This window comes from Rhinolophus sinicus, chromosome 17, assembly GCF_057876585.1.
Source record: "Rhinolophus sinicus isolate RSI-liver-muscle chromosome 17, RSI-T2T, whole genome shotgun sequence".
NCBI classification, from domain to species: Eukaryota; Metazoa; Chordata; class Mammalia; order Chiroptera; family Rhinolophidae; genus Rhinolophus; species Rhinolophus sinicus.
The window spans coordinates 21,758,649-21,782,779 of NC_142517.1; the positions used below are offsets into that span (position 1 = coordinate 21,758,649).

Genomic DNA, 24,131 nt, shown 5'->3' on the forward strand with positions numbered 1-24,131 from the left:
ACTCTCGTGTATTGGGGTCTTTCTCATATATGTGGGTTCCCATATGTACATATGTATTAAATTTGGTTTTCTCTTGTTTATCTGTCTCATGTATATATAATATTATTAGACCAGCCCAAAGAGGCAAGTTTCTTCCTCAGTGGCAAGGCATTTCTTCATCAATGTGGAGAAGCAACCAGAAGTTAGGTATAAGCAGGAGCCTCAAGGGCTGAAGGGTTCCACAAGGTGGAGGGAAAATGGTCTGGAGAAGCCAGCGGAACCCGAAGAGAATAATCAATCAGAAAACCACATGTTTTTACATTGCATGGCACATCTGCTCCGATCCCCACTGTGCTCTGCTGAGAATCATAGCTGAGTAAGTGCCTGACTCCTTCCTCTAGATTGAAGCTTGCTGAGAGTATCCAAATGGTGTCTTTCTCTTATCTCCTGAAGCACCTATTTCAACACCTTACCCATGTACGTGCACACGTTATTTACTTACCCCCAAACTTCATCCACAGAGACTGATGCTCTGTGTAAGACTTAATATATAATTTATAAATCAGGACCCAAGGAAAACATGTTATAATTGAAAGGCAGACAAGGGGAGTTACAAATGTGAACACGTAGACAGACAGATTTTCTGTAAGTATTTGTTGAATTATAATTGATTGGGACTCACCTCTTCCTCACTACACACACACACACACACACACACACACACACAATCTCAGGAAAGCATTCAAATTACAATTTTTATCAAAATGAAGTCTCAACCTTTTTTCAATCTATGTAGTATACTGCCTCCCCCATGTTCTCTAATACACAGATGCTAATTTCAGAATTCTCTGGCAAAATAAATGCAAATAGGATATTTTGAATTATGGGTAAAGGAGATCCCGTTGCCATGGTGAGTATTTTCATCACCTTCATAGAACAATCTGTACTGCTCCATTTTAAGAAAACTGCCTTTGCCTCCTTGCTCATAAAATCCTCAGGCTCTCTTCTCTTCCTTTAATTAGCATGAGACAGGAATAGTGACTGAGTACTTGGCACACACACACACAAAAAGAAAAACTCAGGTGAAGTGGCTTACAAAGATGAGACCACAAAAAATAAAAAAGCAAAGAAATAGACATAGTAGCAAAATGAGTAAATAATTTTATCTCTTTATGAAAAATCCCGAAGTTAATAAAGAAAGGGTTGATTACAATAAGAAAATCATCCCTGTTAGAAGCATGTCTAACTTGATTGCTTCAATCTTGGCATTAATTCCATTCTAATATCCCAAAGTGAATTCAAATTTCCCTAGCAACCATCACCAGGGGCCCTTCTATCCTTATTTTCTACCTCACAATAAATGCATTCATTTCCCCCATAGGCAACTTAAAAATGTGATTTCTGTGCATATATTTGCTTTTTCTGCCTTAGACCAGAAATATAAATGCATATAACTATTGAATAAGGACAGTTGATATAATTTGGTGTATGCGTAACAAATGCTGTGATGATTACAAGAAACTAATTAAGAAACAAGAGACTTTAGTTTGTTGCCAACAGGAAACCTATGTAACACAAACAATTACTTTTGAGTTAAAAATCTCATGAGAGCAATTCCAAAGGCACGTTCCATTTGACAAAGCTATTTTGATAGCACACCAACCCATCCTTTTTTAGTTACTAGAATGTTCTGAGACTAGATATGGTGGAAGGTGATTAGAATTAAAGCTCTAAGTTCTAGACTGGTGCTGGCCACATATGGCAACTGAACACTTGAAACGTGGCTACTGCAAACTGAGATGTGCTGAAGGTCAAATATTGACCAGATCACTAAGGCTTACTATAAAACAAAAATTTTAATCTCATTAATGTTTAATTTGATTACGTATGGAAATATTTTATATATATTGGGTTAAACAAAATATATTCTTCTTGACGAACTAGATTGTCTCACAATTCTGGTCTTAATATTCCTACAAGGTGTAATCTGCTAGGGCTGAAGAAGAGACGGAGAGTTCCAATGCCATCTGAATTCTACCACTCCCATAACATCTGCAGATGTGTTGAAGGAAGGCCAGAAAAAAATACTTTTAAATTTAAGAAAATGAATATACATTTTTTTACTTACAAAAAATATAGTAATTTGAATATGTATATTCAAATTAATTTCACTTAATCTTTTTACTTTCAAATGCCACTACCAGAAAATTTTAAATTACATATGCGGCTTGCATTATATTTTTATTGGACAGCACTGTTTAGATCAATGCCACAATTTATTAGACTTAGGCCTTGGTTTTAGGACTTGATTCCTATAAATGAGATTGTACATAATATGAGGTATTCTTCCTAACCCAAGGTTGTCAGGAAGAATGGATTCAAATGAGATGCGTGTGAAATTGTCTTAAAAAATAAGGTAAGATCACTTTTCTACCCCAGAGTAACCAGTTCATTCTAAAAGTATCAGATTTCACATTGTACAACCAAGTAGATTAAAAAGTCCTCTCAATTCTTACTGTAGAACTACCTGAAACAAAACACTTGGAAGTTTTTGTCTGGTCTAGCAGAGAAAAACCCATGGGAATTGTCTGGTATTCAAGAGTTCAAAGCACTCTCCACACTGGGGAATCAGACTGAGGAGAGTCAGCTAGAGTCACTCTAAAAATTTAACAAAGAAAGATGTGGCTCAACACCTTTCGTTCACTGTATCCGAATGTTCCTTGAGATTCCTTGAGAGCATTTCAATCTGTGCAGCCAAACCATCCTTCCTGTGGAGAAACCTATACTCACAAAGCACATACAACTACACTGGAAAAGTGAAAAAGTAACCACGATTAGTTATATTTCTTCTTGAAATCTATACACATTTTTATCTCTTAGAAGTAAATAAAGTCATTCCCATTCCAACTGATAAAATACCTTGGAAAGAATGAAAGTGATTTAATAAGTTTCCAATGAAATTTGTGTTATCTCAGTATGTATAAACACCTGTTAATTTGACTGTTAATCCTTTTCCTCAGCAACTATCAAAGGACAAACTAAACCAAGCCATTGGATTCACATCTACCCTAAAAATAGACATATTTTCTCCTTCCTTCTAAGAGCACCCAGCCCATTAAAATAAACTGCAAACACTGCTGACTCAAGTTAAGATCTTTAAGGCTTAAACTCTGATCGGCTAACTCTGCTAGAAACCACAATGTATGAGTCAATGAGGTGAGGGAGGAAAGGCTACAGAAAAGACTGGTGGGAAAGCATAAAAGATAAAATGTCTTTACGTCACCATTTTGCCATTGAATATAGAAACATTTTCAACTTCCTTCCCATTCTTTTACATGGAGACAGGAATGGATTCAACAAAGTGAACAAATCACAAAGAAACACCACTAACAGAGCCCCAAAAGAACCCCAAAGCAAACCATGAACTCGTACCAGCTTCCTAGACAGGTCACTTCACCATGACAACGTGACACGGTTCCATCCCCCTCACACTCCGCCATTTGTAATTTCAGCCCCACTGAAGTAACCAAGTAGAAAATAAGGTAGGGAACTACTGATCCTTGCTTCTACTTAGCACCACTCTTAGTAGAAACCAATCTAATTCCAATACCAATCTAACGATTATTCCAGAATATCAGATTTGTTTTCGTAAACAATACAATACAGATGAAAGACAGCAAAATAAAGCCAATAAGCTCATTTTAGTTAGATAAATTTTAATTGCTTTCTGGGTTACTTTAATAATTACAGTTCATAGCCATTACTTGGCTGGCCGTCAAATGAACCAAATCAAAAGTTCCCAGTCTCACGTCTCGCCTTTATTTAATTATACTTGACAATGATTTGTGGATAGAGGAAAGATGGGAATACAGAGAGGGGGGAGAACAGGCGGCAAACAAGAGATTAAAATAAGACTAGTGTGGTCATATAAATTCACTCCATTACAGAATGCATGCGAAGCACACTCATGCGCGCGCACACACACTGCTGGCTGATGCAGGACACTGAGCCCAGCCCTGCTCACCTCTTCCACAATGTACCTATTCTTGACCTTCAAATGTACTTTCCCCTTTAGGTCTTTTTCTCAAGCCAACAAACACGAATTCCTGTCTGGTATACCTTTCCCCATTTATTCAATTAACAAGCACTGTGCATATATATATATATATATATATATATATATATATATTTATATATATATGGGAATGAAATTAAGAATAAACAATCCTTGACCTCATAAAATGTACAGTCAGTTGAGGAAACACCACCACCAAAAAGGAAAGCCTGATTAAGTGTTAGAACATGCCCCACTCTCAGGAAGTGCCTGGAGCACAGGGGAAAGCTCACGTCCTGGCAGTCAGATGCCAATGACGAAGCTATTTCAATCATCTTAAGAGACATGAGGATAAGCTGGAACAGTGGCTGGAGAGATATAAGGGGCTTAGCAACTGACTGGACGTGAGCCGGTGCAAGGCTAGGAAGAGTCAAGTAAGATACCCAGATTTCTGCCTGGGCATTTGGTGAGTGAAAATGCCACTTAAAGTTGAGAGGAACAGTGGTATGCAGACAGGTTCAATGGGAGGTGTCTGTGGGAAGTCTAGGCGAGATGTCAAATGGGTGGTTTAAAACTATGAGCAAAGGTTACGCAATAGACCACAAACTGACTAGAGGCTATGTAAGGACAGTGGCAACTGAAGCCATAAACTGAGGAGCCCCAACATTCAAGGTACAAGAAGGAAATGGTCTCGCAAAGGAAAATAAGGAACAAGGTTCTAGGTCTGGGTGGCTGGAAGTCCGTGGAGTCCTTATCTGCTGGCTTCTACCTTTGCCCCTGGGTCTGCTACTGTCCCCTGGAATTACAGCCACACTTTCAAACCAACTGCAAGGGCACAGTACATTTCTCATTCCCCACTTACCCGGGGCTCACTTCTAAATCAATTAAAATCTAGCTTTACTCTAACCGCTACAAAAGCTGTCCTCCCTGTGGAATCGAATTTCCTGAATGTTCTCAATAATCTCCTAATGGTAAGACTCACTAGCCTCATCTGTGCCAGTTTCTAGGATATCCTCATCTTCTAGTTCTCTCCTACATTCCCTCTCACTCCTATCGGTCACCTTCTGGCTACCTGCTAGCTGTTGATGTTTCCAGTGTCATCTTTCACCTTGTCTTCTAGTCCTACCTGCTTTTCCTGGTTAACCTTACACAGATGCCACGTATCAGCGGTGTTCTCAATTCTCTATCACTGATCTTTGCCTCTCTCCTGAGATCCAGTCCTTTGTGTAAATCTTCCTGCTGGATATTGTTTACCTTCATTCCCCTCAGGCCCCTCAAGTACAACCCGAGCAAACTCAAGCTCATTGTCACCTCCCTAAAACTTGCTCCTCTTCTCTTTATCCCCTGTAGGTTAGTGACATCACCATTCACTCAAGCCAGACATATTACTGCTTCTCTCCCAACTTTTTTTTTTACCCCTCTCCTTGAATCAGGTTCTACTGCATCTCTCCCAAAACAACTTTCCAGGTCAAAGAGGAAGCCCAACACCAGTCTGCTGTGCTTCAACAGAGGCTGTGTATGTCCAGGTCATTTCAGATGGATTCCTACCTCGGATGTATCAGTTCTGCCTGCCTCCAGAATTCTGCAGAGTTCTGCATCACTCAAAAGAATGATGTCAGTGTATAACCTCACATCTTTAATGCCCCCTCCACAAGCTTCTTAGTGCCATGGGTGTGGGGGAGGGGGAAGAGGGATATCTTGACAAATGTCTGTTTATTTGTAATCTCCTAGTAAGTTCTTGAAACAGCCTTTAGATCTTTGCCCACTCAAGTATGGTCAGCAGGGACATCATAGGGAACTTGATAAAATGCAAAATCACAGACCCCACCCCACAATTTTTCAGGTGCACATCAAAAGTTTGAGAAGTGCTGGTTAGATGCTTTATATATGCACTGAATTTCTCAACTCATACAATTTCTCAACTGCGAGACACATCATACCCTTTCAGATCGCCACATCTTTGCAAAAGCTGTGCCATCTGCTGGGAATGTCCTATCAAACCTGTACCCTGCTAAGTCCTATACTACTGTAAGGGCACCTAGAACAGGCGTAGTACATAGGAAACCACAAATATGTGCACGATTGATCATTTAATCAATTAATTACTGGATGAGTCTGAGGTACTGAAGTGCATTCAGGCAGAAGTTGAATGTGAGGCAGCTGGAAATAGGGGCCCAGAATTCAAAGGAGAGGAGGGCTGAGCTGGCAATATTTTTCAGTCACTAGCAACTACCCTGTTTCCCAGAAAATAAGACGTAGTCGGACAATCAGCTCTAATGTGTCTTTTGGAGCAAATATTAATATGAGACCCAGTCTTGTATTATACTATATTATATTATAAAGACCCAATCTTGTACTAATTTTTGCTCTAAAAGACATTAGAGCTTACTGTCTGGCTAGGTCTTATTTTAGGGGAAACAGGGTATTTGGAAGTTACAATAATCAATAGGTGAAGTCACTCAGGTTTAAAATGGAGACTAAAAGGAATATGGGCCAAATCACGGGAAAGATCGATATTTCAGGGACCTATTGTAGAAAGCAGTGAAAAACAGGTTAATAGGGTAGGAAAGAACCCAAATAAGTGTCAAGGAGCTCCAAAAAAATACATGGATTAGGCACAAGATTATTGTTACCTTTGGCAACTGAAGTGGGGGCTGAACAGTGAAGTCAGAGATAAAGCAGACACTTGAATTCTTTAGACTAAGAACTGAATGAGACAAGGCTAGTAAAATCCTCACTACAAGGACAATCTTTACTGGATGGGAAGGGAAAGAGAAATGGAACTGATGAAAGCTACTATCGTATACATGGGCCTGGTGGCTAAGAGGTTGAAAACTTTCAGTCACGCCACATTTGCTGAACACTTGCTCCTATCTGCCAGGTGCCACAAGCTAACAGTGGGACTGTAACAATGAACAATACAGGTAATGCCCCTGCACTCTGACCTAGTGCAATGAGATAAACTGAGTAATTGGTGGAGCCCCCACAAGAGATAGGGTAAGGAGCCAATAAAAGGGTGGCTCGCCTGGGAGGAGAGGCAACTTTTGCTCTGGTGGTTGGTACAATGGCAGGAATGTAAATGCTGAGAGAGAGGTAAGTGGAGGGGATAAAGTTCATGCCTAATAATCTTTTTTTTTTTTTTATGTAAAGGAAAAGACTCCAGGAAAGTAAAATGATAAATATTTCACTTTGCTCAACAGCCCTGAGATAGTACGACCTCCATTCTTGATACATAAAGCAACTGAGGCACACAGAGAGGACAGGGACCTACCACCATCAAATAGCTAACAAGTGGCTGGGAGACCAGAATCACTGGCCAGGACTTCTTTTAGTTCCCTTCACACTGACAGTGTGAAAAACTGCAGCACCCCAAACTTTATCAAGATCCCCAGGCTGCTCGTACATGGGCCCCATTAGTCTGCAATACCAGTTTAAGCCCTGGATCCTCTTGTTTTCACAGTGCCTGAAAGTAGTCAACAAAGATAAAGAATTTAAAGGGCTAAGAAAAGCCTTCGTACTTGGCACACAGTCCAGCTAACAGCAGGTTCTTCATAAATGACTGATAACCAGTAATAGAAATTTTGGATGTGGATTAGAGGTCATCAGAGGAAAGGAGCTGCTTTAGAGGCAGAATAGCATAGTTATAAGAGCAAGGACTAAGGAGGCAATCTGTGACCTTCTCAACTTCTACGACCACTCTGTGCCTCAGTTTCCCCACAACAGGGATAATACATAGGGTTGTTAGGTAGACTGAGTATGTGTAAAACCCCTATTTAATTGCTCAATCAAGGCTTTAATTTTATTACCATTGCAACTGCTCTACGACAACTGGCCCTACTATTACCAATACTGTATAGTATGACTTGCTATGAGGTTTGCAATCAAAACGCATCCAAAGGAGTTTCACCAGCAACCAGAGTGTAACACAGAACTCCTTACAACCCCTATAGAGACAGAGCTAGAGGGAGGTCTACTGCTGCTAGCACTGCAATTTTTGAAATATGTAAACTTCCACCTTGTTTTGCCAATTGTCGAAGCCAATCACGCAACCACTCAACGTGAGGTCATAGCAATGAATTTCTACATTGGCAAGAGGTATCTGAAGAAATAACTCAAATCCATACATCAATCACATAGTTTTTGAACTGTCTCCTGAGCTGGAAAATGAAAAATAGTTGTCTTGTTTAGCTAAAGACAATAGTCCTTTAATGAGATGTTCGTTGCAACCCACTGTACACTTTATGGGCAGAATGACTCTATATGTATCAAAATATCCTTGGGTGAGATTGTGCAGACAAAAGTGAAGAATCCAAAAAAAAAAAAAAAAAAAAAAAAAAAAAATCCAAGTATCCAAATATCCCTGGAAAAAGAAATTTCTTTAGATGGTTTATGTTCTTCCACTTTTCTGATTCAGATGTACCCTAAAACACTTTTTCCCCCCACAGAAAACAGAAACACTGTGTTCTCAGCTTCACCTTTAGTTTCATCCTTGACAAAACAAAAATGGGAATGTACCATGTAAATTGGCTACTGACCCTTCATCTTTTCCAGAAGCTTTACTTCAGAATTTTCGGCCATTCTAAATGATATATACCGTGCTTCCCCGAAAATAAGACATAGCTGGACCATCAGCTCTAATGCGTCTTTTGGAGCAAAAAAATAATATAAGACCCGGTCTTATTTTACTATAAAACTGGGTATAGTATAATATAATATCAGACTGGGTTTTATATTAATTTTTGCTCCAAAAAACCCATTAGAGCTGATGGTCCAGCTACAGCTTATTTTTGGGGAAAGACGGTATCTATCAAAAAGGTGGAGGTAGTGCTCTAAACTCAGATAGAAGATTAGACTTGTTAATAGAATGTTGATCCCATGAGTAATGCTCACAGCTGTGGCATCCAACAATGGAATTAACATTTCAACAGGAAGTAGAGAGCCATCCCAACAGAAAGGGCCACCTGATCCTGCTCTGGAGCACTTAAAATTATCCTTCCGGAGGCTACACAAAGTGTGTCTCCTAGGGTCCCCACCTATGGATTTTTTTTTTCTTTAACGAATCATTTAGGTAAAAAAAAATGAGACAAGGGCTTACTTTGACAAACAACATTAGTTGGTTAAAAAACTGACAAGGAAATAGATCAGTCTTTTAAAGTACCAAGGATTATGCTTTCTAATGGTCCACGCGTTTTTTTAAATGGCTTCTTTTCCCTCCAGAGAAAGGCGCAGTTGAAAAATGGGCTTGGAGAATCCTTTAGGAATTACCCTGTACACGTCATCCCGTCTAATCTTTAAAAGGAACCAACTCCTTATATACTCAAAACCCAGGTTACGAATGTCTCCTTCGCACTTTGCCCCGGGCCTGCGGAAATCAATACTGCATTTCTGCAGGAACCTCCTCTCCATTTCCCAAGGTCTACTCCGTCGAGTCACCGTCCGGCTCGCCTCTGCGACGAGACCAAGAACACCCAGGCTCCCGTTCTTCCAGCGCCTCTTTCCTAGAGGTAGCCTGGACCGTCTCAGCCACTGAAAAGCTCAGTGTCCATTCAATCATGGCGTTTGTAATTCGGTCTCCTCGCTTGGACTGCTCCACACCTGAAAACTCGCCGCCCAAGGCTTTTGAAATCGGATAAACCCGGACGGACTCTACACCGCGGCTAACAAGGGAAGAGCAAGAGCAAATAAAGCAAAGCCCGTACCGGCGGCCAAGAATGGCGAGGGGGAGCCGCCAGGTGCACCCCGCACGCCGCGCGGGGGAGGCTCGTCCACCGCCGCCCCTTATCTAGGGGCTCGGTCCCTAGCTCAGCCCACGCCCCCGCCCCCGCTCCCCGGACACCCCACGCCCCCGCTCCCCGGACACCCCACGCCCCCGCATGGCTCCCTTCTGAGCCGCTCCGCCTTCCCGGCTCGCGCACCCGGCCGGGCAAAAATCACCCCATGCAATTCCACCCGCACAACCACTACAGCCGCAAAGCCCCCAAATCGCACCCGTCCTCTCCCCGCCCGCCCGCTCCCCCCTCCCCCACGCCTCATTGTTCCCGGGTGGCCGCAGGCGGCGAGCGCCCCGGGTCTGACCAGTCAATGGGGACAGTAGGGGTAGAATTGCTCACACTCACCAGCAACTCCACACAGGAGGAGGAAGAGCGGCAGAAGCCCCATGGTGGCGGCCCGGCCGTGGGCGGCGACTGCAGGTAGGGGGCTCTCGCCCGGGGTCTGTCTCCCGGCGCCTCGCGCACTCCCGACTCGCAGGCAACTGCGGCACCTCGGCACCCCAGCCCCACCCCGCCCGCCTTCGCTTGGCAGGTGAAACGCGTCACTTCCGGCATTGGCTCAGCCGCGCGGGCGCGTGGGTTGCCGTGGCAACCGGGAGCCGGTGGCGGCGCGCGGGTTACACCGCGCTGTAATGGGCACTCCTCGGCGGGCGTCTGGTGCCGGGAGCTGTGGCTCTCCGCCGCTCCTCGCGCCGAGCCTGAGCCTGCGTCCCCGCCCCCATGCCTTCGGTGAAATCAGAGTTTGTGCCCGACAGTCGGCCCGCCCCTCTCCAGGCAACTAAAATTCCGGCACGCTTTTGCTGCCAGGCGCGCCAGCGGACAATACTCATCCGCCTGCCGCAGGACTTGAAGTGCGGCTCTTGCATTTGGCTGCCTGCGCTCACCCCTCCCTTCCCTTGGGGTAGGAGTGAGTGGGGCGTCTCCATCCACGCGTCCCACCTATGAGGGTTTGCTGCGTTGGTCGGAGCTCCCGCCTAAGGCTCTGGGGGAAGGGAACTACCCCCCAGCATTTGCTTCGGTCTCATTGAGTCGGATGGGCTGATGGAGAAGAGAAGGCTTGAGAATGCTTTTCCTCATTTCCAGTAATGACTGAACCCCTAAACTGCCGCTACGGACTTGGGCAATACCCAGACTGGCTTTCCTCGCCTTGAATTTAAAGGTTATTCTAGCCCTGAAATTGGCCAACAAAGACCAGTGAGCTGGAAAAGTGGGGCTAAGTGGGGATATTTAAAGGCTTGGGGAAGGAGGTTTGGGGGACCGGGGAATTAGAGATCTTGAATCACCGGGTGTAATGTCCCTTCTGCCGCCTGGTGCCCTCCACACGTGTTATTTCCCTGCTTGTAGTCAGTTGCTCAAGTAGGTTAATTTATAGCTGCCGATTCACTGGTGTTTCCCATGTGTTCCACGTGAGGCATTAATTAGAGGAGAGAAGCAGCGTTACGCAGTGGGTAAATTTTTGGGCTCCGAAATGAGTCAGTTACTGGGCAAGCTAGAAACTGCTCCTACCTCTTGGGTAGCTATGAAAACTAGATGAGATAATGCAGGAAATGGTTGGCACCATGCCTGGCACAACAGTAAATAGTAAAGTGGAAGCTAATGAAATTAATATTGGAAAATTCTTATTTATTGAACCAGAAAAATCGGTTATCAGGAAAACCAAAATTGCCCAACTGCAATTTAGCTTGTAGTGTGCAACCCTGGCCGCACATTAAAATTACCTGGAGAACTTTTACAAAATACCTGTCGTGCAGGGAGGCCTGCGGGGTCTCTGCTCCCGCTCCCCATACAAGAATGCAGGATATGGTGAGGCCAAAAAGGAACATCCACGGAGCCATAGGTAGGGGAGTCATACCACTATGGTCTCACTGGAGGCTGGGTTCACTGGACATGTGACCTGCTGTCCGTTTTGTCTGCAACCCACCGACGACTCTCTTTCACTCTCCTCCACTCTCCTCGGCTCTCCTTCGTAGCCGCAGCAGTTATATTAGTGGCCAATGGCTCAATGGCTACAGCTGACGGCCAATCAACCACAGCTGATGGCCATCTACTACACGAGCCAGCACCCCTTCACATGAGGCCGAGAGCCTGTAAACTACTTTCTGGGGCTCTGCCCCCACAATACCACTACCTGAGCCCCACTCCAGAGATCCTGATTTAACTTGTGTATAGTGGAATCCTGGCTGATTTAAGGAAGAGTTCAGAGTAACCACTAGGGACTTCCTATTAGCTGAAGAAACAGGAATTCTACTGGATATAAATGAAGATATAAAATATTTGGAACCTAAATTTTTACTCACCACTTTATACTTTATGAATGTGGGGACAGAGCCCCAGAAAGTAGTTTACAGGCTCTCAGCCTCACGTGGAGGAGTGCTGGCTCGGGTAGTGGATGGCCGTCAGCTGTGGCTGATTGGCCGTCAGCTGTAGCCAGTTAGCCAATTAGCTGCTAATATAACTGCTGCGGCTACGAAGGAGAGCCAAGGAGAGTGGAGGAGAGTGAAAGAGTCGTCGGTGGGTTGCAGATAAAAGGGACAGCAGGTCGCACGTCCAGTGAACCCAGCCTCCAGTGAGACCATAGTGGTATGACTCCCCTACCTATGGCTCCGTGGGTGTTCCTTTTTGGCCTCACCATATCCTGCGTTCTTGTATGGGGAGCGGGAGCAGAGACCCCGCAGGCTTCCCTGCACGACAATGAAATTAGAGATTAAGCATTGAAGTTGTTCATATCTATTTCAGACTGTTTTATGATAACTTTTCTAGTACTAATCACTAAAAAGTGGCACACATTTGTTATAAAATTGCTGCCGTGAGTGTCTTTTCCACTGGGTTGAAATTAAACCCATTCTTCAGGGGTCATCTCAACCACATACTAGAGGAAACCTTTAGAAATTTCCTAAAAGGATTTTCATCTTAATTCTTTTCCTTCTGGAACTTTTTTTTTTTTTAACATTCCTTACCTTTTGCCTCTTGTGGTAGGTATTTTCATGTCTATCAATCACTTCTCTTACTCTGAATCTTTCTAGAAGGCCAAAAAGGCACTCTTGGAAGCGCAACCTATAGTAGGTTCTGTAGTGTTTGTTGAATTGAAAATATTTAATTCATGTATTAATATATCGACATATATTGATAAAAAGTACCTCCCAAATCATTACATCTTAATATATCTTTTTAGACTGTACTTTTAACAATGTAAATTTTACAAAATCAATGTTTTATGCTTCTTTAGGTTATACTTCCAAATGTATTGTGGGGGCAGAGACCCAGAAAGTAGTTTCCAGGCTCTCAGCCTCACATAGAAAGGAGTTGGCTCAGGTAGTAAATGGCCATCAACTGTGATTGGATGGCCATCAGCTGTGGCTAGTTGGCTGTCCGCTGTAACCAGTGAGCCATTGGCCACTAATATAACTGCTGTGGCTACGCTAGCAGAGAGAGGGAAAAATGGGCTAACAAGAAGATGGTGTCTGAGCTAACAAGAACGGATTGTAGAGAGGAGGATGGCGCCAGCGAGAATATAGTGATATGACTCCCCTACTTATGTCTCCGTGGGTGTTCCTTTTTGGCCTCACCATATCCTGTGTTCTTATGTGGGGAGCGGGAGCAGAGACCCCGCAGGCCGCCCTGCATGACATGTATCATCTCTAAGAATTAAGTAACTTTGAAAGGAGTAGTTTAATCTTACTTAGGGAACTATTCTTTTTAAAAAATTATATTAAAGCTGGGGAAAAAATGGGGAAAAGTGATATGTAGTCATCTTTGGACTTTGGTTGTGACTACATTATTTCATATAAACAGTAGCTAAAATCATGCAGTTATCTGAAACTTTTTTTTTAATAATGCTTTTGAGATTCATCTACCTTTTTTTAAATTGGGGAACAGCGTGTTTCTCCAGGGCCCATCAGCTCCAAGTCGTTGTCCTTGAATCTAATTGTGGAGGGCACAGCTCAGCTCCAAGTCCAGTTGCTGTTTTCAATCTTTAGTTGCGGGGGACGCAGCTCGCGCTGTAACCAACTGAGCCATCCGGCTGCCCCTGAAACTTCTTAACGACACCTTTGAAAGCCTTTGTAGCTATTGTAAGCTTGGAAATTGTCTCCTGGAAGCTGTAATGAAATAATCTCATTAATTCTGGAATGTACAAATTGTTGATTATTTGGTATCTTCAAACCAGGGTAACAAATAGTGCACAATCATTAAATGACTTGCCCTATCTTGGCAAAACACCAAGCACTCCACGTTATATAGCCTTTAAACCAGCAGAAAGGTGGTTCTTGGCCCATCAAAGAAGGCGATAATTAATTGTGGAGACATAAATAATTCTATGGCTAATATAGCATCTGTCCTTACAAAGATTTCTCAGCAGTAATGGATTTTTCAACACACCTACAGATGATTCAAATCCTATAATCACATTCAGAGATTGACTTACACTTAAAAATTAAAGGATTCTCACCTCTTATCATCCTGGAATATGAAGGCATGTGAAGCAAGAAACTTTCATATGTAACACTGCTGATTTTTATATTTTCTGGAAAATAGTAACGCTATTAACAAGGAGTGAAGGTTCCTCATGAGTGTGTTCTCCTTATATTACCAAGACCATTGGTTTTAAATATTTTTTGAGGTGGCAAGATGGTTGATACCATCCCAGTCTTCTATGTGCCCCTAAGGAAATGAACTTATAAACACATACATTTTTATAATAGTTTTATGCCATGTATATAATATTTATAAGTCAACCCTTAGCCAGTGACCCAGAACTTTTTTTAGATTCCTAATAATGTGGATTCCAAATGAATAGACAAAAGTGATCAATTTATACGGACCAAAAATGAGGATTTTATTGATGGCCTTTTAAAATGTTCTTATCTGGGGCAGCCGGTTAGCTTAGTTGGTTGGAGTGCTGTGCTCATCACCAAGGTTGCCGATTTGATCCCCCCATGGGCTACTTTGAGCTGCGCCCTCCATATAAAAAAAAAAAAAAAAGTTCTTATCCAAGAATGAATCTTGTTTCTTCCAGTTGCTTTCTTCTTCGTTTCTTCTCTGTCAGATGAGCTCCATCACTCTCTTCTCTTCTCAATCGCCCTTTAACACTCCTGTTCTCTGTAGATAGCTGTATGGAGAAATCAAACCACATCTTCCTTCGTTGGTGACCCCCCAGGTTTTTTCACTTAGCTGCTCCACTCAATTTTTGAATCACTTGAAAAACAGCATCTGGGTAGAAAAATTAAATTGGCAGGCATTTCCTCAGCAACTTTTCCTCAAAATAGCTAAATTAGGGCACTTCCAAGGCCTCATTCTGACTTTCAGGGGACCTATGAACTTTTGCCTTTGTGGACCTCTTTCACCTCAAAAAATATTTAAAACTGTCTTTTACGACTGTGTTGGGATAAAGGCAAATTTAATCCAGGCTGGATCATATTATTATTTCTTCTGATTCCAAAAGAAATGAAAACGTTTTCATAGGCTCTGGATCAGTTGCTCTGGGCGTTGCTTGTCTCCCTTCCTCCCCTAATCTAAGTTGTTCTGGTGATACTAATAATATTAAAGATTTTCCTCCGAAAGGGAGGGAAAGGAGTGACCTTATAAATTTCCCTTTCATCTCTGTCTCTATTTCACCTCTTTTGCCCAAAGTCCCCTTTCTTATAGTGTCTTCATCTCCAGTCCCTTTTCTTTCCTTTTCTTGCCTTTTCTTCTTAGGCCAAAACAATCCACAAAGTACTAAATTTGCCCTGTTCTAAAGATAAGAATGACACAGGTACATACCTAGGCATGAAAGTTTATTGCTTGTCTTACTTAGCTCTTTCTTCGTTTCCACAATTCCATAATTTGTATTTGGCTTTGAGATGTTTTGTTTGCCTGTTTGGGTATAAAGAAATAGGACTGGTAGAATAAACCCAGAGCATATATCCTCTTTCTAGGATTTTACACTAACTTTGGTGGTGACCTTTGGAAAGAAAATTAAACTGTGAACTCTGTCATGATCCTCAGGAAGAAAGAATTACAATGTCTGGTGTCTGTGGCGTACGTATAGGTTGTTTTGAGAATAGATGATTTGCACAGTCCTCTGGGCATTTTAGATCAAAGATGCTGTGCTTACCTAGTATTAAACCCATTTAATTTATACCCAGAGAATAAATTTAAATATTACAGAAGTGGGTGGAGCCTCCGTCTACTTTATATCTTGCTGGTTTCTTTTTGGCTGGAGACAGCTTTCTATCTGATAGGTAATAACAATGCTTTCCATTTATAGACTGTGTAACATCTCTTATCCAAGGAGTTCAAAGAACTCAGCAATTATGACTCACAGTTCCTTAAAATATCTCTATAAAGCTCGAGATGACACACATTGTGGTAAACTGGTTATAGGTAAAGAAACTGGAGTCACGGAGATGTTAACATGTTCACAAGGCATTTTAAGAGACAGAGGTGGAATTCTGAATAAGTTCCCCTTTCTTTGGATTAGACCATAGTCAGTAGCATATATTCCCTTCCCATGAAGATATATTCTTCAGGGGCTTCAGTTGTGTTTATGATAAAGATAATACTTCTTGACTATGAGGAGTTTAACTCTCACATACCTCTCTAAGCTCATCCCATACTCCCTACCCGCCCATAGCTACAGCCCCTTTGTAGATGCTGTCTCTCCCTTCTGCCTGTAATACTTGACCTTCTCAAGTGGGTATCTCCTAGTCATCCTTCCCATTTCAAATCAAGTGTCCCTTCCTAAGAGAACCCTGATTAAGTTTCTCAATACTAGTACCAGGCATCTCCCCTTCAGAGCACTTGCCACAGTTGAAATTTTGTATTTTCTGTGTTAAATATTTGATTATTTGATTAATGCCTATCCCACTCACCCAGCTGTAGGCTGCGTGAGGGCAGAGAACATGTCTGTTTCTCCTTACCATTGTAGCCCCAGAATCTAGTGTTGTACGTGGTGCTAACTATGGCCTCAAAACATATTTGTCGACTGAGTTAATTTAGATTTTAGGAAAAGTGTTCTTTTAGAGTTTGAGCCCAAATCCTCAGCTTCAACTTGGAATTAGAATCAGGAAGAAAATGGTGGGTATTCTAAATTACTATTCTGACATATTTGAATAGGAAAATGTACAGAACGTCTTAATAACTTCATTCTAATTTAATTTGTTTTAAAACAAATTAAAAACAAATTAGGAAAATGGTGGGAAGGGAAGATCTCAGAAAAACTGTGATGAGGGGGAGCTAATGTAATTTAATACGAAATTTATATCTGGTCTTTGGAAATCTGAGATTAGACAGGGAAGCCAATGGGTTATTTCTGTAGCAGGCGTCCCCACTTGAGCTCTAAAAGTGGACTTCGCTCTGTGTATTTCCCTTTGGCTCTTTGGCTTCCAGTCATCTTTGAATGTTAATTTGAATGGTCTGGAGAGGCTCACTGTAGATTTTTCCAGGGCACCTGAGAAAGACTGAGAGACTAGATGCATTTGACTTCTCTATTTCTTGACCTTATTGAATGGCTCACGTCTAAGAATCCTGGAGAGTTGCTGCCAGCAAAAGCCTTAGATGTACTGACCGGTTGTTTGAGTATAACACACCGTGGGCAAGACTCCCTCTTTTTAGAAGTCAGCCCTTTTGATTTAGCAGAAAGAACAACCAAAAGGGTTTTGTATGTGTGTGTGTTACTGTTGTTGGCTTTTTTGTTTTTTGTTTTAAAGAGGACCTGTCATAATCCTATCTGTGTTTTGAAAAAGAACACGCCTCTAGAGGCAGTACCAACAGAGTAGGAAGAAACAAAAGGAAGGAGATCATTGAAGAGATTATTGTCATAGTTATAGTAAAAGCTGGTGGGGTCTGAACTCAAGTTGTGGTGGTAAGAGAGGTGTGGGAGATATTTCAGAGAAAGAACTAGCGGGATTTGAGCCCTGCCGGTCATAGACAGTGAGGAACAGGAAACAATCAAAGCCATCTCGGGTTTCTAGGTTTGGGCAATCAGTGGATAAGGGTGCTGTTAACTAAATAGGGAATAGCGGAAAAGCAGGTTTAGTGCAGTGTAAATGTTAGGTTTTTGGCACCTGAGGGACACCCAAGTGGATATGCCAGAAACAAAGACGACCTGGCGAGAGATCCAGATTTTGGAACCTAGATTACACTCCTTTGAGGAATTAGTTTGCTTTTTATATTGGTTGTAAATCTCATTGCAGCCATGCTGGAAATGTTGTTAATTTCCCCCCATAAACACCCATTTAGACTCTAGTGTTTCTGATAGACCATGATGAAGTGTCATTCATGAAAATGTCTCTTTGGAGATTTGCGTTCTTAAGGCCAGCTCAGAGCTTCAGTAAAGCAACTTGTCTCACTCAGACATAGAATTGGGAGCCAAGATTTCTAGGCCAAACCTTATTCTCTTCCCAGGAACAATGGAGCATAGAATGTTTAAGGGCAAGTCACATATATTATGGTGTGGAGCTAGTATTGTTTGTAGTTTTAGGGAAAAGGGACATTTGCTTTTAAAGAAGTGAGGGAGAGTTGGCAGACCTTTCAGGTAGGGAAGCAGATCTAGCATGAATCTGGGCTGATGGGGATGCAGTATAAAGTTGGAGTGAAGGACCCTAGTTAGAGCTGAAAGACTGAGTAGCAGGAATGGTGAATCATCAAGAAGAGAGCCTGAGACCCCAAATTCCAGGCAGCTTTGGGGACTTTGTTGATGGGTTTGGGAAGAGTCAGCTGTGATAGTGTGATTTATAAGAAATGTATATACAGAAGGTGCCCCCAAAAATGTATATACATTTTAAGAAAGGAAAAAACTGTATTAAAATAGTAGTACTTGTGGCAAGTAAAATCCATCACTCCCAAAAACATCCTTTGAGCGAACGTCATACTACACATTGCCACCGTAATTCAACTCAACTTCGAAAAGTAATACATATTACAGATAACATCTCTTAAAATGTGCATACATTTTTTTGGCACCCCTGGTATTTGGTTGTTCTTCTTTCTCATGTATGTATTTGGTCTTCATCCACAGTGCTGGCCTCACAGCTCCCAAAACTCCCTGAATCTCCTGAGTAATCAGAGCACTGCGAGCATCTTTTGTTATAATATTTGGTCACTTGTCCTCCGTTTCTGAAAAGCTCCGGAGCTCTAAGTAGGAACCCGGTATCTTATTATTCATAACAAGCTTCTTTCCACCATCACTGAGCTTATGTTAATGAGGTGACTTTTGGAAATCCCCTAAAGATGAGGACTGGTTGCCAGGAGAACCAACCATGCGTGGAGAGGTGGACCTTTCAGTCCCACTTGCTGATTTCCAGGAAAGGGAGTGGGGCTGGAGGTTAAATCAGTCACTGATGACCATTGATTTAATCAATCATGCCTATGTGATAAAGCCTTCATAAAAATCCAAAAGAAGTGGATTCAGAGAGCTTCAGGGTTGGTGAACCAGAACTCTTCCATGTGCCACTGTGCTAGGCCCCAAACCCCACAAGGACAGAAGCTCCTTTGTTTGGGACTTTGTGTAGCTCTTCATCTGACCATTGATTCAGATCTTTTAATATTCTTTGAAATAAACTCGCAATCTAGTCAGTAGATGGGTTTCCTGAGTTCTGTGAGCCACTCTAGCAAATTAATCGAACTCAAGGAGGTGGTTGTGAGAACATCTGATTTATAGCCAGTTGGTCAGAAGCACAGGTAACAGAAGCACAGGTAACAACCTGGACTTGCAACTGGCTTCTGAAGTCCGCTGTAGCAAATTAAACACACCCCAGGAGAGGGTCGTTGGACCCTCCAATCTATAACCAGTTAGTCAGAAGCACAAGCACAGGTGACAGATAACCTGGTCTTGTGACTGGCCTCTGAGTGGGGGTGGTGGTGATGGGGGAGCATCTTGTAGGACTGAGGCCTTAATTTATAGAATCTGATGCAATCTCTGATTCGGTAGTGTTGGAACTGAGTTCACTTGTAGGACACCCAGCTGTTGTCGGAAAATTGCTTGGTGGTGCAAAGAGACACCCTCCACCCCCGCCAGCATACACACTGTAATCAGGGAGCAGAACCTTATCAACCATGAATTCTGCTAAGCAGTAGCGAAGAGAGAAGGAAGGTGAAGGAGGGGAGGGGCCAGGGGCAGTGGGAGTGGGCAAGGAAAAGGTGTTCTTTGGACTACGAAGTGACTACCTGGCTGGATAGCCATTCATGGGGATAGTGGATATTTCTAATTCCAGATTGCTAGTAGTGAGAACATATCACAACTCCCAATTTAAGCTCTACAGGATTAGGGAATTTTTAAATTTCTGATAGAAGAGGAACTTTCCTATTGTGTAGGTAGATTGGCGTGTCTGTCAAGGTGATCTTACCTGTCCCTACTTTTATAGGTTTAAAAGTCAGTTATGCATTCCTGATTCAAAAGCACTCAAAAGATTTAAGAAGTCCCCCTTCATTAAAAAGCATTCTGGTCACTGCTGAGTTTTATGATTTCTCTTTTATATAAACATTTTTTGCATATAAAAATAAACTGTGGCTGTGTTTATTTTATTTTATTTTATGTTTCCAATCCCCTGCTGCCGTTATTGCTAAGCAAGGAAGGAATATAGTGAGTGTCATGGAAAGGAGATTAATTTCTGTTGTGTCAGTGAGTCAGATAAACTTCGGTTTGGTGAGAGATTCTGGGTGGGGGTCACAGTTGTCCCTTTAAAGTTACATAAGAAAACTGAGGAAAGAACAGTTAAACATGTTTAATATGTGTTTGCTTTAAAATGTATTTAGGTACCATGATTCCCTGAAAATAAGACCTAGCCGGACAATCAGCTCTAATGCTTCTTTTGGCGCAAAAATTAATATAAGACCTGATCTTATTTTATTATAAGACCGGGTCTTACATAATGTAATGTAATGTAATGTAATATAATATAATAAATATAATATAATATAATATAATATAATATAATATAATATAATATAATATAATATAATATAATATAATAAATATAATAATATAAAATATAAGACTGGGTCTTATATTAACTTTTGCTCCAAAGGACACATTAGAGCTGATTGTCTAGCTAGGTCTTATTTTCGGGGAAACACGGTAGCTCCAATTTGTAGTATTTTAGTTTTTGCGTAATTTCAACAGAGATTAAGTATACTCTGTCTTTACCAAGTAGAAATGCATTGAGTGCATAGTTGGACTCTGTTAACATGATAGTAATTTTCCATACTGTGTCCTGTAGATGTGTTAGGCCATATCTTTTTTGAGTTCTTTATTCCAATACTATACTACTTGCTTCATTGAAGAAAGAAATGGACTTCTGGTGAGTAATCCCAGTATATCCCATATGGCTTTCAACAAACGGCTGCTAGCTTCCTAACATTCCTTTCGTGTAGATGCTCTTTCATGCATTAAAATTGCTTAATGGACGGGAGAAGAATCAAATGGACAAACACTGGCAACTCAAATAGAAACTCAGATGACAGCTCAAAATGGATAATTAGGTTTGGTCTGCAGAACTGCAGAACGCCATCTGCCAAAAGATATGCCTGCAGATTCCAGGGGCCGACCTCTTAATTAATCTCTTAAGAAGGATGAGAGCCACGTAAGGCAGTAAGAAGGAAAGGTCTCAGTTCAAGTGAAAAAATACATAAACCAAAGTAGTTTGTAATCTTCGACAGAATGAGGAAATAACCGTTTAGCCTCCTGATAACCTAGGTCAACTCTTTTTTCACTCCTCTTATTTTTACCTTCAGACCCCAAAGGGCTGCTGAGAATTTTTAAGGAGTGATGCTGAGCCCAGAAGCCTAAGCTATTAGGAAGAGAAATGTATTTTCTCTAGTGTGGATGGAGTATAGTGAGGCTGAATACAAACTAGGGTTTAACATAACCATTGCAGGAAGGATCAGTGAAACCAGGTAGTTTTCCAAAGATGGATATAGAATTGGGCCCATTAGCAGGCATTCTGGTTTTAGTATCGGTTGGTTAGAGTTTAGATGACCTAAGTGATAGCTAGAATAGATAGCTAGAGTAGATGATCTATATAGGAACCAAAAGGGTAGTGGTTTGACTTGGGCTGACCCTGAGGTACAGATTTGAGTGCACGTTTTTGTTTAGAAGGTGATCCCAGGAAGCACAAGTAGGGAAATGTGGAGGTGCGACAACCATGGAAGAAAGCCAGGAGAAGGGACGTTGATGAGCAGATTGATTCTGTGGATAATCAGTCATTCCCAATGGGAGAACCTGGAAGATTATATAGAGTAAGTCTTGGAGTTGTCCCGTCTCAGCAGTGAGGAGCTAGAGTATTCATTCACCAACTCCCACCTTTTGATGACTGAAGGTTGTTCCTGAGGATATTAACTCCCCAGCAATCCCCATCTTTAGGAGTCCAGCACACCTCTGCAGTTGGAGAAAGTCCTCAGGCAGTCAGCCAGTCCTTGGTTCTTACACGTAGAAAATATGGGAACAGTAAATGGTGAGTTACTATGGACCCGACACCTAACAGCATCTGTTATATGGTTCTTAGATTTTTTGGTCATCAATCACCTGGAGAATTTGGTTACAGTTAATGGATCCTCTCACTAGAAAAAAACGAGGACATATAATGTACATGGTTTTGCATTTGATTTATTAGGATTTACAAGTTCCACCTGAAGTGCCAAAGAGTCTCTGTCTTTGGCGGCTCTATGCTGATCTATAGAAAAATTTTACCTTGTCTCAGCTTGCTAGAAAGTGAATATAGGATGGCTGGGCCAGCCAGCGAATTATTAATCTTGGACAGCCTTCTGGAAGAAAGTATTGTGATATCTGAATGATAGACTCCATAGTTATATTGAAACACCATGTTCTTGATGGAGGAATGGATAACATCATTGGCAGGACTCAGAGATGTGAAGGAGGGAGGTCCAGGTGGCATGACTGCGTGGTTATATCATTGTAAAAGTGTTAGCAGGAGACAGACTTAGAGACTGAAGAATAGTGTTGCTAGAGATTAAAGGTTTGTTTCCCTCCCAAAATTCAAATGCTAGAATCCTAACCCCCCAATGTGATGGTATTTGGAGGTGGGGCATTTGGGAGGTGATTAGGTCATGGAGGTTGAACCTTATGAATGGAATTAATGCCCTTATAAAAGAGGCCCCAGAGAACTTAGCTCCTTCCACCATGTGAGGACACAGTGAGAAGGTCCTTTATGAACTAGGAAGTGGGTCCTCACCAGACGCTGAATCTGCCAGTGCCTTGATCTTGGACTTCCCTGTCTCCAGAAGTGTGAGAAATGTTTGTTATTTAAGCCTCCCCACTCCAGTCTATGCTATTTTGTTATAGCAGCTGGAACAGACTAAAACAAGTATCTTCCCAAGACTATACTTTCAGGGATCATTTCTATAGTTCGTTACAAGTATCTTCCCAAATTTGGTGAATTGTGAACTTGGATTTGGTTCTAGTAAGGCCATCTAAAATTCCTGTAGGAAAAGCACAATAGTCTATTTTATTTTACATTTTGTTTGTTGAATGGGTAATGCAACTGTATGGCTTCAACTTTAGTAGCTGTAAAGATTATAAAAATAGATTTTTTTTTCTTTATGCCCTGACTGCCAGCCATCTGGAGTTTCTCCAGAAGCAATAACTTGTCAGTTTCTAACACAGTAGTGATGATGGCTGTGGGAAGGAGATTTCTAATACCCAGGAAAATGAACCATTATTGAAATTGCTATGATATTATTCATGACCTTGAAACAAAGGCATCACAAAATCACTAAATACAGTCCCCCATACCTGCTCCAGGTTTAGAAGGAGGCTTTTTGGTTTACTGGTAAGATTTCTGGCATGGCACAGACCTTGCACGTGGTGAAATGCAAACTCTCCTTGTGTAGATGAGGAACAGTGGCTATTTCTTGGGGGTGGGTTATGTCTTAAAGAACTCCTGGTGACTCGCTGTTGGGGAAGGTGGTACAAAGTTCTGGATTCTGGTACACCCTTGGGGGCTAGACAGGCAGCAGTCTGGTTCACTGCTGAGATAGAGCCCTTCTCTTACATGGGAGCTGGTCAGCGTAAATATCATAAAACAACTCTTTGAAGACATAAGAATTCCGTGCTTTTGTTTTCCAAGAGACCCTACGGATCCAAAGGAGAATAAGTGGTGGCAACATGTTTGGCCCACATGGTTCCCACGTGGTGCCTGAGTAACTGGGGATGAGTAGTGGGGAATGGGAATCATGGTTCATGGGCCAGAAGCTCCAATTTTGGGGTGCCAGGAATATAGGTGTTTCAGAAAATTAAGCTAGAAAATACTGGGAATGATTTCTATTTCTTAACTAATTTAAATAAATTAATGACCGAAAAAAGGGAGGGGGATCAATTGTTCGTGATTCAG

At 41.9% G+C, this 24,131-nt stretch overlaps 1 protein-coding gene and 1 pseudogene across 1 annotated transcript in view; one reads left to right on the forward strand and one right to left on the reverse strand.

Annotated features, from left to right (window-relative positions):
* Nucleotides 1–10,672, reverse strand: part of CXADR (CXADR cell adhesion molecule) — a 35,306-nt gene extending 24,634 nt beyond the window's left edge. The window contains exon 1 of the mRNA XM_019732020.3: nucleotides 10,150–10,672. Coding sequence (XP_019587579.1) covers nucleotides 10,150–10,192 — 43 coding nt within the window. The 5' untranslated portion in view covers nucleotides 10,193–10,672. The remainder of the gene's footprint in view (nucleotides 1–10,149) is intronic.
* A 12,443-nt stretch (nucleotides 10,673–23,115) lies between these two features.
* LOC141568146 (small nucleolar RNA U3) lies at nucleotides 23,116–23,203 on the forward strand (annotated as a pseudogene).
* Nucleotides 23,204–24,131: the final 928 nt, after the last annotated feature.